The 15974-nt window shown below is 31.2% G+C and overlaps 1 protein-coding gene across 2 annotated transcripts in view; it reads right to left on the bottom strand.

Moving 5' to 3' along the window:
• Positions 1-15974, bottom strand: part of LOC129981128 (lachesin-like) — a 639355-nt gene that overhangs the window by 31184 nt on the left and 592197 nt on the right. For both annotated transcript variants that reach the window (XM_056091820.1, XM_056091819.1), the window contains exons 6-7: positions 14252-14545; positions 3971-4036 (exon numbers count right to left, since the gene is read on the bottom strand). In XM_056091820.1, the coding sequence (XP_055947795.1) occupies positions 3971-4036; positions 14252-14545 (360 nt within the window). The remainder of the gene's footprint in view (positions 1-3970; positions 4037-14251; positions 14546-15974) is intronic.

Here is a 15974-nt window from a genome sequence, read left to right on the forward strand (position 1 = left end):
AAAGACATGATAAAAAAAAATATGTAATTTTGACAATATAATATAAAAAAAAAATTGAAAAATAAGGGTTAGGTCATAGGAATCTCTGAAAGTGCCAAAGAAACTCAGAAACATAGTTTAACATAGTGATCAAATTTGAAATTACGTACACATTTGTAAAATTCAAAGATACATTTCTTCTAAAATTGAATTTTTAGTCTTTTATTCTTAGAATGCTTCTTTAATCTTAATTTAAATTATACAAACTCGTGTTTAGTAAAAATAAAAAATATTATATTGTATATTTTAAAAAGCTATATTGTAACCTCGGAGCCTTCAAATTAAATATATGATGCCTTCTGATGGCTTATTTTGGTTTTAAGTGAACATTTGTAAAAATTTCAAAGATTCTTGTATTTGAAACAATGCAAGTTCTGAATATAACAATTCATGCAAATGTATTATTAGTTTAATGTAAATTTATATTACATTAAACCTATTTTATAGAATTCTTTACCAAGTGTATTCTTTTCTTTTACTTTATGAAATGGCGATGAGCCCTTTCTAACTATCGTCCTTTGACTACGTCGAGAATGTTCTTCTACAAGAGTTGTTTGTCTTGTTTGTGTTCAACCACCCATTCGGTTCAAGTTTTCGGTGGAGCTACGGACCACCTTGTTTATAAATGGCAATATGAAGGTTATTACTTGTGGAAATGGCCTTTAACCCGAAAACATTTAATCATCATGTAATGTCCTCCTCGAATATAGAATACAGGAATTGATATTAATAAAGTAGTAAGTAAAGTTGTTGTTTCGTTGTTTCTTATGGCACTTGCCACGGACAACAGATAGAACAACGGAAGAACAACCATGCCCAAAGCGGGACTCCCAGATCACGGGTAAGACGCGCTACCCCTATGCCAGGACGCCGGCAGTAAGTAAAGTAATAAGTAGTAGTATAAAGTAGCAAGTTAGTAATGATACTTGACAATAATTAAATTTCAGAGATAAATTTCACTCTTATAGTCAGAGGCTTAGAGATACTGTATTATGAGTATATTTTTAAAAAATGCTCAAAGGGCATATGCATAGTAGGCAAATTCATAACAAAATCCAATTCTTGGTACTTAATAGCATGGAGATTATATCTTCCAATTCATGATTAATCCATTTCGTATCATCTTAAAAAAAAGAAACAAAAAGAGGACATGCAAGATGAATTTAACATTTGATATATCTGTTATAAAAGCTATGCAAGCATTCTTATACATATAGTATAAATAAAGAGTTACGTTTTCATTTCTCCATAATGCAGTTTCTCCTTTTACTACAGTTAATCTTATTTAGTCATTCCTCTTCAATGATAAAGCATGGTGTAAAAACAAGTATCGTCAGAAAAAATCCCCGTGGCTCTTCCCAATTTCCACTTTTCACGTTTCTGATTTTTATTTGATTCTAATGACAACTTTATGAATGGAGCATATTGCAACCACGACCTAATCAGATTTTCGAAAATGTCGATCTGCTCCCTTTGATTACGATCGCGGCTAGTCAATTTGCTATTTTTCCAGAATGCCTTCACAGGATTGTTATATTAATTTTTCAAAACTTGGATAAAAGAATGTAATTTATTCTATTATTGATAATGTTAACAAAGCAACCGAAACAAACAAAAGATATTTAAATGACATCTTTCACTGTAAATGCCGTTAATTAATTAATGTTACAAAATGCCATCGTGACTTTTTGATGATAATTGTTCTAAGTCCATTTGGCTGAGTCAAATATATGAATGAACAAAGGACTGCTTATAAAAGGGCAATGCATCATCTTGTATTTTGTCAAAACTATTTCGAAGCACTTTAAGTATCAGCTTTGGTATAAACCTGATTTTGCCACAATATATGGGATATGTTACTTTCTTCTTAGACTTTCAGAAAAAATTTGTCCATAACTCAATATTTTGAATAGACGAAAACTTTCTTCGACCTTTCCAACTATGCCAAAAATAAATTGTTTGTTTAAGTGCACACTGAACTATCAATATTCGATTATTGCTGGTTTAGAATATAGTCTCGGAAAGAGTATTGTAAACCAGACCAGCAATAACATGAATTTCCCTTATTTTTTGCCAACTATTTCCAAAATTCATTAAAAAAAATCGATAAAATATATACGATAGTGATTTTATCAACAATTCCGGTCTTCTAGAATTCTAAGACTTTTTGTATTATTATCTTAATATATATAAATTACGTGTCACGTTGTTTGTCCGCGATGGACTCCTGAACTACTTAACCGATTTTAATCAAATTTGCACAGCGTGTGCAGTTTGATCTAACTTAAAAGATATAGCCCTTTTTTTGAATTTTTAATTAGAATTTTAATTATTAATTGAAAACTAACTTTCCCGCCAAAAAATTTTTTTTATTTTCCCCACCGCCAAATGAGTACGGCTTCAGTTTTTTTTCTCCAACGGTCATGAGGCTGGGCTTAAGATTTTTCGGCTGATTATTTGAAACGATTCTATTTATTTTCTTGATGTTTGATGCATTTAAAATTAAACATTATTAATTAATCGTTCTGGTCATAATGAATCTGAGAATATTTTGTTGACAAATTCTTGAAATATTACATAAATTAGGAAAGCTATTCTTTAGTGTCCATAAAGTTTAAATGCTCAGTGATTGTTTTCAGTAATCATATTACAAAAAAATACTTTGTTTCAGTAAAAAAAATTATATTAATTGCAGATTAATCATTTCCACTTTAATTTATAGTATAAATTCTACGGGAACTAACAGAAAATGAGAGAGATACATATTACGTTATGACTGAAGGCGTTTATAATATTATGAGAGAATTATATGACTATCAAAATTTGAAGTTTTAAAATATTTTGATGAAGAAGCTATTAAAGTAGGAATAGCATAAAATAGTTAATTATTAAAATTTTAACGAGCATTAAGATTGGCGAATCGGCTGGTCGCCAAAGGCGGCTGGTAAAAGAAACACGAAAGGTGGGGAGCTTCTTGAAATTGGATTTAAAAACTGCCAAACATATAATTAAAACAAAACACATCAAAAATTGAACAAAAATTTAAATGCATTTAATTTTTGTGCTCTAAACATAAGCAGAGAATACTAATAACAAAAACGAAATAAAAAAAGCAGAAATTAATAGTTTGTCCTTTATTCTTTGTCTCTGATCTAATTATGGATGCCACGTGAATATCTATCAGTTTGAACATTATTATTATTATTTTTGCCTTTCGTCCATGACAGCTCTTTTAATCTTCTCTGTCCCTATTGATCCTTAACTTATTTCTTGATCAAGATTTATTCATAAATGTTCAAGGGAACTGAGGTCTAGGGCTCGGAGTCTAATCCAAAGTAATAGATATCCAATTTAATGGGTACCAATTCGACAACAATTTTTTATAGGTACTTGAAAGCTTCACCATACTGGAAGATCCAACTTACTGACAATTCCAATTTCTGAATAATGAATTTTAACGAACATTAAGATTGGCGAACCGGCTGGTTGCCAAAGACGGCTAGTTTATGATATGTTTAACATTTGTTCAAAGTTTTTCGGATTCTTGTATGAAAATATGTTTAAGGCATATTTTCTTAATATAGATTAGTTTAGGAAAGAATATTTATGCGGTAAAAAAGATTGGTATGATTTAAAAAAATAATATTTTGAATTTTTAGATGATGCAAAAATTGTTTTTGTGCTTTGATATCTTTGAAACTTATCACGGAAAAATGCCAACATATTTTTATATTTTTAATTAAAATTTAAAAAAAGAAATAATTCCAAGTTGCATATCTCCACTCTCTAAAATAAACATATGTAAAGTTTTATAGCTTTAGGTTAAATGGGCTGGTCTGTAGAACACCGACACACAGACATACACAACCACAAGCACACATAGAAAAGATTAATGGATCACAAAAGGATTTCAAACGATGTTATTACTGACCTTCAGCTCTACTGCTTGCTAAGCCTCCTCTTGATGGGTAGGTTGAAGAATGGGGTTTAGGTATTTCTGGAAAGACAGAAAAATATGTGCATTAATATATTAAATAAAAAAAATTTATATTGATAAAATATGCCAAGTTTTAAAAATATAAAAATAACACCGTATTCAACAAGTAAGCTACATTTCAGGTTCTAATGTCAGGATTGCCGGCATCCTTGCATAGGGGTAGCGCATCTTCCTCGTGATTTGGGCGTCCAGGGTTCGAATCCCGGTTCGGGCATGGCGATTCTTCTTCTGTGTTCTATTTGTGAGGTGTGTGAATGTCCCCCCCCCCCTGTAAAAAGGGGTTGTGCAAGGGAATGTGCTAGTTTCATCTTCATATGAGCTAGAAGTCAGACTTCCGCCCTCGGGTGCTCAGGGTTCTTTACCCCCTTTCCGTAGTAACGCGGACACGACATCATCATCATCAATGTCAGGATTCAAGAGTATAACCGTTTTATTTAAGAAAATACCAAATAAATTTACCTGCTAATGCTACCTTAATAAAAAAATTTTATACTCAAAAATTCATTAGCTTTTAAACAATTTTTTTTTTATTTCTTAGTTACTGTAAATTTATCGTACATAGCTAGAAAACAAAATTAAATGCTTATTGTGATATTTATTTAAAGATTTATCTTCTATGTGGCCGGATAAACAATATTAATTTTTTTATTTCTTCATATTTATTCAATTAACAATAAAATTTAATTCAGAAATCGTATTAGTCAAATAGATCTTAATACTTCTGCTCTGTCATAAATATCTTTTGTGCAAAAGAGAAGATTTGAATCCTTCAATCATTTCCAAGTGATATATAAATACTCCTATAAAAGAAAGTATCAAAATGAAACTTGTTACACAAAATTCATTGCATTCGCAAAAGACTCAAATGAATTTATTAATAAAATTCCCAGAAAAAGTAAATGGAAAATGGGTCAAAAATTTAGAATTTTTTTAAGTATTCGATTTTTGTTTCATAGCAAAAAAAAAAAAAAAAAAAAAATCCAATGAAAGAAAAAAGCCACATATAAGGATATTTTATAAAAATAACACATAAAAAAAGTACGAAATGCTCTAATTTATATAAAAGTTTTTGTAGCAAGTTATTATTTTATATTATTTAATAAACTAATGATATACTTTTAGTTCTGAATTTAATTGTAATTAGACAACATCATTAGATTAATTCTGCTTATAATATGTATTTTAGCGATTTGGCGATTTGCGGTGCTAAGTTATTGCTAGTTCACAACTATATGTTCTTACTTACATATTTTCTCATTAGAGATTTCCTCAAGTGCGAGTATGGGCAGTCCCCTATTAAGATTTAGTTTTCGGTTCCTTTAGAGCAGTTTTAAGCAATAAACTGTTTTTTTTTACTCAATAGCGGGTCGTTCATTCATACTGAGGATCAACTGCATGAGATAATGGAGATAATGCAAATGGTCCAATACCACAGAGTAGCAAGTTTTTTTCCCATTTTAATAATTTAATACTCATACTGGAATTTAAGAGTAGGCGGAAATGCAAATCTCCGATACAAATTCCTAACTATACAGTCTTTTGCTGCTGTTCAACATTGGATCTTACATGCAATACAGTATCTGCGAACAGAATTCCAATCTCGGATTTCTGTTTAATTCCATCAACTATTTCATTAAAATATAAAAAATAGAATTAAAATATAAAAAATAGAATTAAAATTAAATATTATATTTTAGACTTCGATGAGTTTCCATTTCTTAAGAATTTCTGAGTACCAAGAAATTATTATTGTAATTGCACCCGTCTGTCTGTGACCAAGAGTGTGACTGTGAAGACAAGATAACTCAAATTCCCACGAACCACCAGTATGAAAGTTGGTATGTGACTTTCATACCACATTGTAGATATAGGTTAAATTTGGATGAATCACATCAAAAATAAGTCTTTTTTTTTATCAGGGTGTACACGTGGACAAGATAACACAGCCAGTAAGGAACGGTAAAAAAGGGTAAAAAATAATGACAGCAAGAAATGACGAATGAAATTCAATACATAGTTTTATCATCAAAGTATGAAGATATGTACCAAGATTTGGATAAGATTCTTCAAAAAAAATGACCTCGAATATATCAGAAAAGGATAGCTGAAAAAGGTAAGAAATCTAGATAAACGAATTTTTATATGTTCTCTAGTCTTTAAAATGTTAAGACAGAGAAACTTAAACCGTAGTTTTTCGGACTCAAGAGAGTTTTGAAATGAAAAGATTCGTCAAAATCTAGAATTCGAATTTTTTTTGATTACATTTACAATTACTGATTACAATACTTCTTTTATATTTCGTACACGAAAAAGTAAAAAGCAATTTATACTTTTGAGTTAGGTTTTCTAGTTGCATTTCTAACCCAGTTAATCATCTCCATTACATATTTACATCTTAAAATATCCTAGTTACTCATACCACCTTTAAACAAAGCCGAGTCGCTGTGACAAAACGCGTGTCGAGTGCAGTATCACGTCCCCCGATTATGCAAATGTGAAATAACGGAAAACATGTGACACGGGACATTTGGCCTGTTTATGTATAATGTAGTGTCTACCGCGGAATGTTTTTATTGGAACGCCGCGCTTTAAGGAAGATGGGGGGGGGGCACTGCCCGCATCGCATTCATCTCACGTTGGCTGCTCATAAAAATTTATATCCTAGCTACAGAGGGGAATGAAAGGGCAACTCGATGCAAGGGAGTTTTGTTTCCGAATTCAATTGGAGCTGGCATCCCGTTTCTTTTGTACGGAGTCAATAGATTTTTGTCACCAATGCATTGGATTAATTTGGGAAATTCAACAGTGGACTGGAAATCCAAGTCCCTGCGGAATCAACTGTTGAGTGAAGGGAAAACTACAATGTTTCTGTACTAATTAAATTTTGTTTATGATTTGAGTTTATTTTGAAAACTTGACAGTTCAGGATGGATTTTAATTTATTAATCTAAATAAAGAATTTATCTATATGGAAAAGGTGGAAAAATGTCTAAGTGCTTAATTTTTATTTTCTCATATACGAAAAAAGAAAGAAACAAAAATCACAAATCGACTACTTCGACCCCCTCTGAGGTGGTGTGGTGTGGTGTTGAAGGTTGGAGGGGAAAGGTGTTATATCAGTGGTCGTCCTCGACATCTGACCATGGTTTCAAAATTACGAGGTCCGTCCCAAAATAGCCCTAGTGTTGCTTTAAAACAGGATGTTAATGTATTTAAACTAAACTAAACCGAACCAGTCTTTATATGCAGCACACAGAAAAATATGAATTAGCGGACTGCCTCTACAGCATTGGCAGGAATTGAGGTTGAGTCTTAAGGACCATTACCGGCCACGATACAACCACTTAAGTAGGAGCATGTTATCGGTAAGAGGAGCTGACACCACGCCATTTGTATATCCAACGTTTTGGCGAGGACTTACTGCCATACCGGAAGTTTATCATGCACATGTCTAAGGTGCCTTCCCTCCGGATAGAAATATAATCGTCAACGAATTCGAACTCGAAAACTTGAATAATTAACAGGTTTCAGACATCTCTAAAATAGAAAAACACATTTTTGGCATGCATTTTGTGTTTAAGTTTAGTTATATTAACGTCCCGTTTAAAGCAACACTAGGGCTATTTTGGGAAGGAACTCGTAATTTTGAACCGCGGTCAGATGACCAGGACGACACCTGAACTGGCACCTCCCTCTCCACACCACACCACACCAGCGGGAGGACGTTTGGTCAGGACGGATTTAACGTGCAACAGACCCCCTTACACGACGGTTCTTCGGGGGAATCGGGTCACGAACCTGAAACCTTCTGGTTCCGAAGCCGAGACCTTTCCACAAGGTCACCGTGGCCCCCTTTGTGTTTAAGAATAACTCAAAAACACTTTGAGGTAGATAGATGAAATTTAGCATATAGGCATAAGACCAAATTTGTATATTTCTATCAAATTTTGGATAAAATCCATTCAAAGGAAACATTTCTGTCTGACTGTATGGATACTAGTGAATTTAATATCTCTAAAATAGAAAGGACTAGATAAATAAAATTTGATTATCAAGTTAAATATCTAAAATGTTAATTCCTATCAAATTTTAAATCAAATCTATCAAAAGATTGATCCTCTACTTGTCTGTATATTCGCGTGAATGTGAACGCAATGACTCACAAACGAAGTGACTTAAATAAATGAAATTTGGTTTGTGATTTTGTGATTTTAATTGAAGTTGTATGCTAAATTTTAATTCTAACAGTTGGGAAAAAAGCAAAATCTATTCCGAATAACTTCGTCTATACCCCTATCCGAATATAAAATAACACAATAAATACAAAACGGAGGAAGCTAAATGGGTAAAATTTGTTTCCTAGATTTTACAATTAAAGTATAGGTACTATCAAACTGGAAAATAATCACTGTACCAATTAGCCACCTGTCAGTCTGTACTTTCATAAGAATATAAAACCGATAGTTAAAAAACACAATGACTTAAATTTATGAAATTTGGTAAGAGGTGCTGTTATTGCAGAAGTCGTTCTATGTTAAATTTTGGTTTCAATTGGTTAGAAAAATCGCGTATAAAGCATAAGTTCGATTTATGTGTATTAGTATTAACTGCATGCCCGAGATTTATCGCCAAGGATCATAAGAGGGATTCAGTAAAACTGTTAAATTCACGCCAAAGATCAGCATTTTGTAATTATTGTTTGATAGATCTTATCCAAGTTCCACAATTTTATGCGAAGTGATGAGGATAACTCCATTATTATAGAAATGCCAGAAAGTTTTGAGTTTATTCCAATAATCTTTACTCTTGTTAATATTTTGGTAAAATACACATATCATCTTCAAACGCATGCAGTCGATATGACAAAACGAGTGTCGAATGCAGTGTTACATTCCCTAACTATCCAAACACAAAGTTATGGAAAATCTCTGAGATGGAATATATGTTTTCAAACCTTTAACATGAGACTTTCTGTAATTAGTGGAAGAGTTCTTTATTAGATATCTTCGCTTATTAACGAAATATGGTATGTTTTGTATTCCTCACGAGATCATGTACAGAGCTTGGATATCTTCAAGTAAATGAATCGAACCAAAATTTTGATATAGAACTCCAATTGTAGCTTCAAAAGCATATGCATTTCCTATTCATAGCTTGTTTCGTCCATATGTGCACATATCTATCTATATATATAAATTTTATTACTTTTTCTCGAATGGCAACAGTCAAATGTAAGCAAACCACCATATGTATTTCAGACTGTTTCATTGAATGCTTTTACCAGGTTTTTACAATAGCATTAAATCCAACGCTTTGTTTAGCTAATTAATGGCGTTTCAAAATGTCATTAGCAATGTTTTTGCAGATGTTTCCTGTATCACCCAAATACGTTCAGTAATAAAAATAGCTCATATTAAAAAAAAAAAAAAAAAAAAAAAAAAAAACTGGCTTCAAACAGAAAATTTAAACGATCGTAAAAATAGGCGTAACCGTCCGCGAAATAAGTAATCTTAATGATGTGTCCACGAAAATTAATGTTCATGTTTTCCCAAAATAATTATCTTCCAAAAATAGTTTTTGCATTACCTTAACACTCAAACAATTATCATTTAATGATATTGATTTCATTTATGTAGCATTTAACCTTTAGTTTTAACAATATTTTGAAATTTAATTTGATATAGTATTCGTAACAATGTTTTTAAAATATTATGATGGAATTCAAACTCATTCATCAAAACATTCATGTTTTCATCAGTCAATAACTTCATTGTATGATTTTCACCTCTTTTTTTTATTTCATAATATATACACTCTTTAATTAACAGTAAATAAATTTATAGTAAACAAATTCAATTGAATTCATGTTTCTCGGTCTTATCAAACGGCACGTTGAAGAGTTTCTTTTTAAATGCATTCCATCTTAATCATTCAACAACTCCAAAAGTCAATAATCTACGCGAATAAGCTGGTCACCTAAGACGGCTAGTATATAGAAATTCATACAAAAACATAAGCTGCTAGACCATCATCTCCTTGGCAGATTTGTTTCAAAATTTTATTCATATCTACGATTCTACTACAAAAATCATAAGCCTAACTTTTTTATCCATTTAATTGTAGTATTGTATTACGAAAATCATAAGACTAACTTTTTTTATCCACCTAATTGCATTATTGTATTATGAAAATCATAAGCCTAACTTTTTTATCCATCTAATTGTATTATTGTATTACAGAATTCCAACTCACTTTAATGATCAGAAAAATGACTTCCTTTTGACAATTTACTGATGATGATGATGTCGTGTCCGCGTTACCACGGAGAGGGGGTGCAATAGTTTCTGAGGAAAAGACCCCTGAGCACTCGAGGGCAGAAGTCTGACTTCTAGCTCATATGAAGAAGACACTCAGACACTCGCTTGCACAACCTCTTTTTACATGGGGGGAGGGCGCTTTCACGCATCTCACAGATAGAACACAAAATAAGAACAACCATGCTCAAACGAGGACTCGAATCCGTGACGTTCAGATCACGGAGAAGACCCGTTACTCCTAAACCAGGACGCCGGTTGTTGACGGTTTAATCCAAAATATGATGGAAATGTATAGTTTTTATATGAAATTGCCTTCTAAATGTTATTTGTGTAGCCCTTTGAGATTTTGAATATATTCGCAGAGAAACAAACCATTATAATTCGATTTTTTTTTTATCCAGGAATAAAAATATATAAATTGGAGAAAATTTCGCTATCGAATATTTTGATGAGTACAATATTTTATCTGTATATTTCACACACCGTAAGTTAAATAGGAGTGTTAGATATGTTTAATTTAGAGATCCATTTCTTAAAAACCGAACACACACAAATTATTCTTTTCTTCAAAATCGAATCAGTAACACAAATTTAATTTCGTTTTTTAAATCTTATTTCCAATAATTATTATTTCTGTATGAAATTCTTTAAAACTTTGAAAATATCGTTATACAATTTTGCTTTTGCCCTAATTAAAAATTCCATAATAAGTTAGAATTGAAAAACACATGTTGTTTAATTAACAAACAAAATGTTTATAATGTTATCAGTGAGACGCAACATTAGTGAATTTAATTTTTAACCAGTTTAATTAAATCATAGCCACCCAAAAGATTGTAAACTTTAAATAACGAGGATCTTTCTTTCCAAGTACATAATCATAATTAATGTGGCAATATATATTTATCTAATTGCTTCAACCAAACAAACTGCATTTTATAATACAAGATCTGCAAAAAATATAATTACCAAGGAATCGGTAATTAAACTTTTAAAAAAATACTATTTCAGAAAATGGCATCAGTAATATTCTACTCTAAAAATTGAAAGCCTAAGCAATTACAACTGATTATTATTGATTTTGATACTGAAAAAGATAAATTTATTATTTTTTTCTACATTTAAGTGAAAAGTAATTTTATGTATATTCCCTAACTTCTGGAAGATGCTGAAACATTTCCATTTGTTCTTCTTAATTTTTTTTAAGAAACTCGTAAGCAATTTCATTTTCCGATGAATTCCATTTTCGAAGTGAACGAATAAATACGTAAATCTTTAATGGCCACATTACGTTTTGATGTCTCTAAATTAATTTTGCTCCATTTTTGTACGAGCGCAATCAATACGAAAAATTATTTGTTAGTTAGAAAAATACTAATTTCATTTCCCAGCGTTTTTAAAATTGAGAAATTTCCTATGAATATTTAGAAACAATGTTTCTTTTTTTATATTTGTGAAAGTATTGCTAAGTAAATAAACAAATTTAATTGACTTCAGAAATTGCTTTCTTTTCAATTCAAGAAATAATATTTGTATTGCATAAACATTCGCTCTTTTCTTACACATTGAAGTGAAATACCTTAATGTCAAAGCAAAATTGTTTTATTTAATCAAGATTTTTAGATTGAATTGAATCAAAGTTTCTAATATCAACAAATAAAATTTTGTTGTTGTAATTAGTCCTATTTGCTCTAACAGATCGAACTAAATTCAAGAATCAAATACTCATGTTAAACAAAAAGTGTGCACATTTCTATTGGTTAGAGTGACTGGAGCAGTTAGTATCGCCTGACGTCTTATTTTACCTCCAGTATATGAGATTCGATTGCAATCTTAAACGACTTTCAGAGGAAATTGGCTCACATTAGTATTTAGTTGGGAGTAAAACCTTCAGTATCCATATCGATAACAGTGAATAAATCATTGCTGACATTAGTCTCTGAACAGCTTTAATTAATAATGCAGATTGAGGAAGAACCCGTAAACTTTAGAATAAAATTCTTCAATTATACGTTGCCTTAATCCTATTAGCCACTACGTGTGCAATAAAATATTCAGATTTTTAAGTATGAGAAATATCATTTTGCCTAACATGAATATTTATTCAAATATTTTTTTTCTGGAAGTACAAACTAGGACAAAACAACTTTCCTATTATTAAATATAAAGAAATGACATAGTCAAATCATAAGCTTCAATAATGTGCATGTAATTTAAAAGTTGGAAGTTTAGTATTGCAGCAGAGTTTGTATTATGAGCCTTATTTATGTTATGGACCACGGAATGGTCTTTTTATTATTTTTGGTGCTTTTTTCTGAAGTCAAATGCGATAACCAAGGCATCATAAATCTTTTTGAAGAATGCTACATAGTGAAAATTAAAATACCATCAAATAGTAAAGAACTGCTAACTAAAGCTTTATCTGTTAGATTCTAAAATAATTTTTTAGGACAACAACTATGGTCCTATCTGATCAATGTTCAACAGTTCTCAACCATTTATCAGCGTGAACGTTCTTTCTGGATTTTCGTTTCTTTTCAAACTTATGCACTAAAACAAATTAAATGTTGAGAGAATCATGACGTTAATGCTATCAAGTCTTAATCCAGATATTGACTCTCTAGTAGGGGGGGGGAATAATGGCAAAAATCTCATTAAGTTTTTTTTTTAAATATTAAATTTTGATCGCGAAGTTTTAAGTTTCATTTTTAATATTTTGGCAATTAAAATATAACCATAACGGGGTTTTTTGCTTTATAAAAAATAGATTTTTAATACTTTTATACTAAGCTAATTTCTGACACATGTGTGCATGTAATATATATACAAATAGACATTCGTTTATGTGTGTATGCCTGAATTTTTCTATTTCTATGTTTAGTTATTGGGACTCAGAATATATTTTACACTACAGATAGACCGTACAACCAAAAGCGTTAAAAACTGCTGTAGTTCTGGTATTTGAGATGCTATTTCTTCTATGCATTCATCAGATTTGTGTGTAATATATATCGGGTGATTATAAAAATATATCCCGATATATAAAAAAGGAATGAAATTTTAGGAAAATATTTTTTTTTTTAATTTTAGGAAAATAGCAATGAAGAAGCAATAGCTAGCTAAACATTTTATTGTATTTCACAAATTTCCCACATCAGCACCTTCAACCACCATGATATTTTGCATGCGACAGATGGTGCCTAGAACCAAAGCACGTACCATGCCGAGAGGAATTTGGTGAGCTTCATGTCTCTAGTAGGAACACCACAGTTTTATCTTTTCTTTTTAGTCTGTGTCTTGCTAGTGAGTTTTTGCTACAGGAAACGTTGCAACGCTATTTATTGTTTTTTGTTAGGGAGAACACATTCCAATAAAGAAAAAGTTGGTGTTGCTATTTGAAAATTTTATAATTTTGTCACTGTAACCGTAACTGTTAGCGTTTAATTATTGTTTTCCATATGATTTTTGAGAACATACCTCAAAATATTTTGAATGAAAATTTTATTCCGTCCTTGTGAATTCATATGGTAGTTACGGTCTCATAAAACAAATAGCGTGTCTTTAATAATCACCGGTATATCAGCGAAGTCATAGAATATTTGAAGAAATACCGGTTTTGTTGATGATTCAGAGGGAATAATCAGTTGCTTTAAAAATGTATGGAGCAGTTTGTTGACAAATACCGTGAAATGTTCCTACTGTTTTAAAATAAAATACTAACAATAGAAACTTCAGTTTGGACAAAGCAAATTCTGGTTTTCCTATGCGAATATTATTTCTATACTTACACTCTACTTCCCCTTCAAGTATGTACCATGAATTTTGAAGAACCCTGTATAAAACATCTTGTAAAGACCGATTTATTAACGACTATGGAATGATGGATTGCCCCCCTTACCGTACAACCTGATGGTTCCTTCCGTCTCGCCCAGGGAGTTCTTGGCGACGCACGTGTAGGATCCGAAGTCGTCGGGACGGAGGTTCTTGATGATGAGCCTCATCTGCACCTTGTAGATGCCCGTGTCGAGGAGGAGGCTGTTGTACTTGGTGTTGGAGATGATCATGAACCCACCACCGTCCCGAGTCCAGTACGTCACCGACTTCGGGTGCGACTCCAGGTTGCAGTCCAGGGTGACGTCCGCGCCGACGGCCGCCCCTACCAGCTGGTTGGGGATCCAGATCATCGGAGCAACTGAGGAGAGAGAGTGAGAGACTCTATTATCACAAAAGAAATCGAATAAAACAAAGCAATTTTGATATGTCTCAAAATGAAGCGAGTTCATGTATCAAGTTGATGAAGCGTGACGTTAAGTACGAGTTTAAAATAAATGATTAATTGGATTCCATTTGTTATATAGAAAACAAGCAAAGAATGGCGATGCATGAAAGGATGCACATATTCACGGGGTTTAGGTGATGCTTTCTCACGAAAACTGCAGGAAAGTATCATTGCTATTATGATGTACTTACTTCTGAACATGCTATTGTATGCATATAACTATATGGATGCGAGCGACGCATACTACAGACACATTTAACATCAATAATAATATACTTTATAATTAGAATAAGAATAAATTTTTTCATATTTCATATCTTTATAGGTCTTATGCTTCTAAATGAAGTATTTTTTAAAACCCTTTGATTTTTTTCATTCTAGCCTGGTATAATAGTGCAAATTTTGTTTTTAAACAATTTTTTTAAAACACTATTTAAACCACCTTTTTTATCATAAAGTAAAATTTATAATTTTTGTTTAAGTTATTTTTATTTTAATTTTTAACATATTAAGCGCCAAGTTTTCCTTTCCGTTTGGCTCATAGTCTCAGTAGATATTTTTGATCTTTCGATTCATTTTATATACGTTTACGGTGTTTTAATGAAACCCATTGAAATATTTTAATAAGAAACATTTATTAATTTAATAATAGAATGTACTTTTATATAGTATTTTATATTATTAGTCAACGGCAACTGTCGCAGTTCGTACGGAAAATTTAATGTCAATTATCAATGACTGATGTGGCCCGTATGGAAAGTTCAGTATGAGTCGCCGATGACTGACGTGCCATTTAACATATTAACGTAAAATTCATAATTCATATTATTAGAATATTGAATGCACTTTTTCTAAACTTCATCAACAGAGAGGCATCAGCTATATGAAATCAAAACTTAATTAAATTGCCGTTTTATTAAAAACACAAGTCAACAAAAAATATTTTGAAAATTTCTTTTACTTCGAAGCTAATTTTTATATAACTTTCAATACTGATACTAAAAGCATTTGCTTGAAAAAAAGATAAACTTAAAAATTCTCAGTTTATCTTTTTTTTTTTTTCAAGCAAGGAGATTTTACAAAATGATTTTATATTTAGGGGAAGATAACTGAAAATGAGTTATATTCCTTATTTTGCTTTTGATGTATCATCTAATAAATATGTAACAATCCTTTCCATAATCTTCCTCCAATATTCAAAATATTTTAAAAAAGGCGTTTGTCAAACAATTCACATAAGAATACATTGCTTCTACATTTTCAAAATGCAAAACAAATTAAAAATACAAACTTTTCATATTTTTATCCATAAAATAGCTGAAAATGTGGTATTTTTGTATGA

Source organism: Argiope bruennichi, chromosome 8 (genome assembly GCF_947563725.1).
Source record: "Argiope bruennichi chromosome 8, qqArgBrue1.1, whole genome shotgun sequence".
NCBI classification, from domain to species: Eukaryota; Metazoa; Arthropoda; class Arachnida; order Araneae; family Araneidae; genus Argiope; species Argiope bruennichi.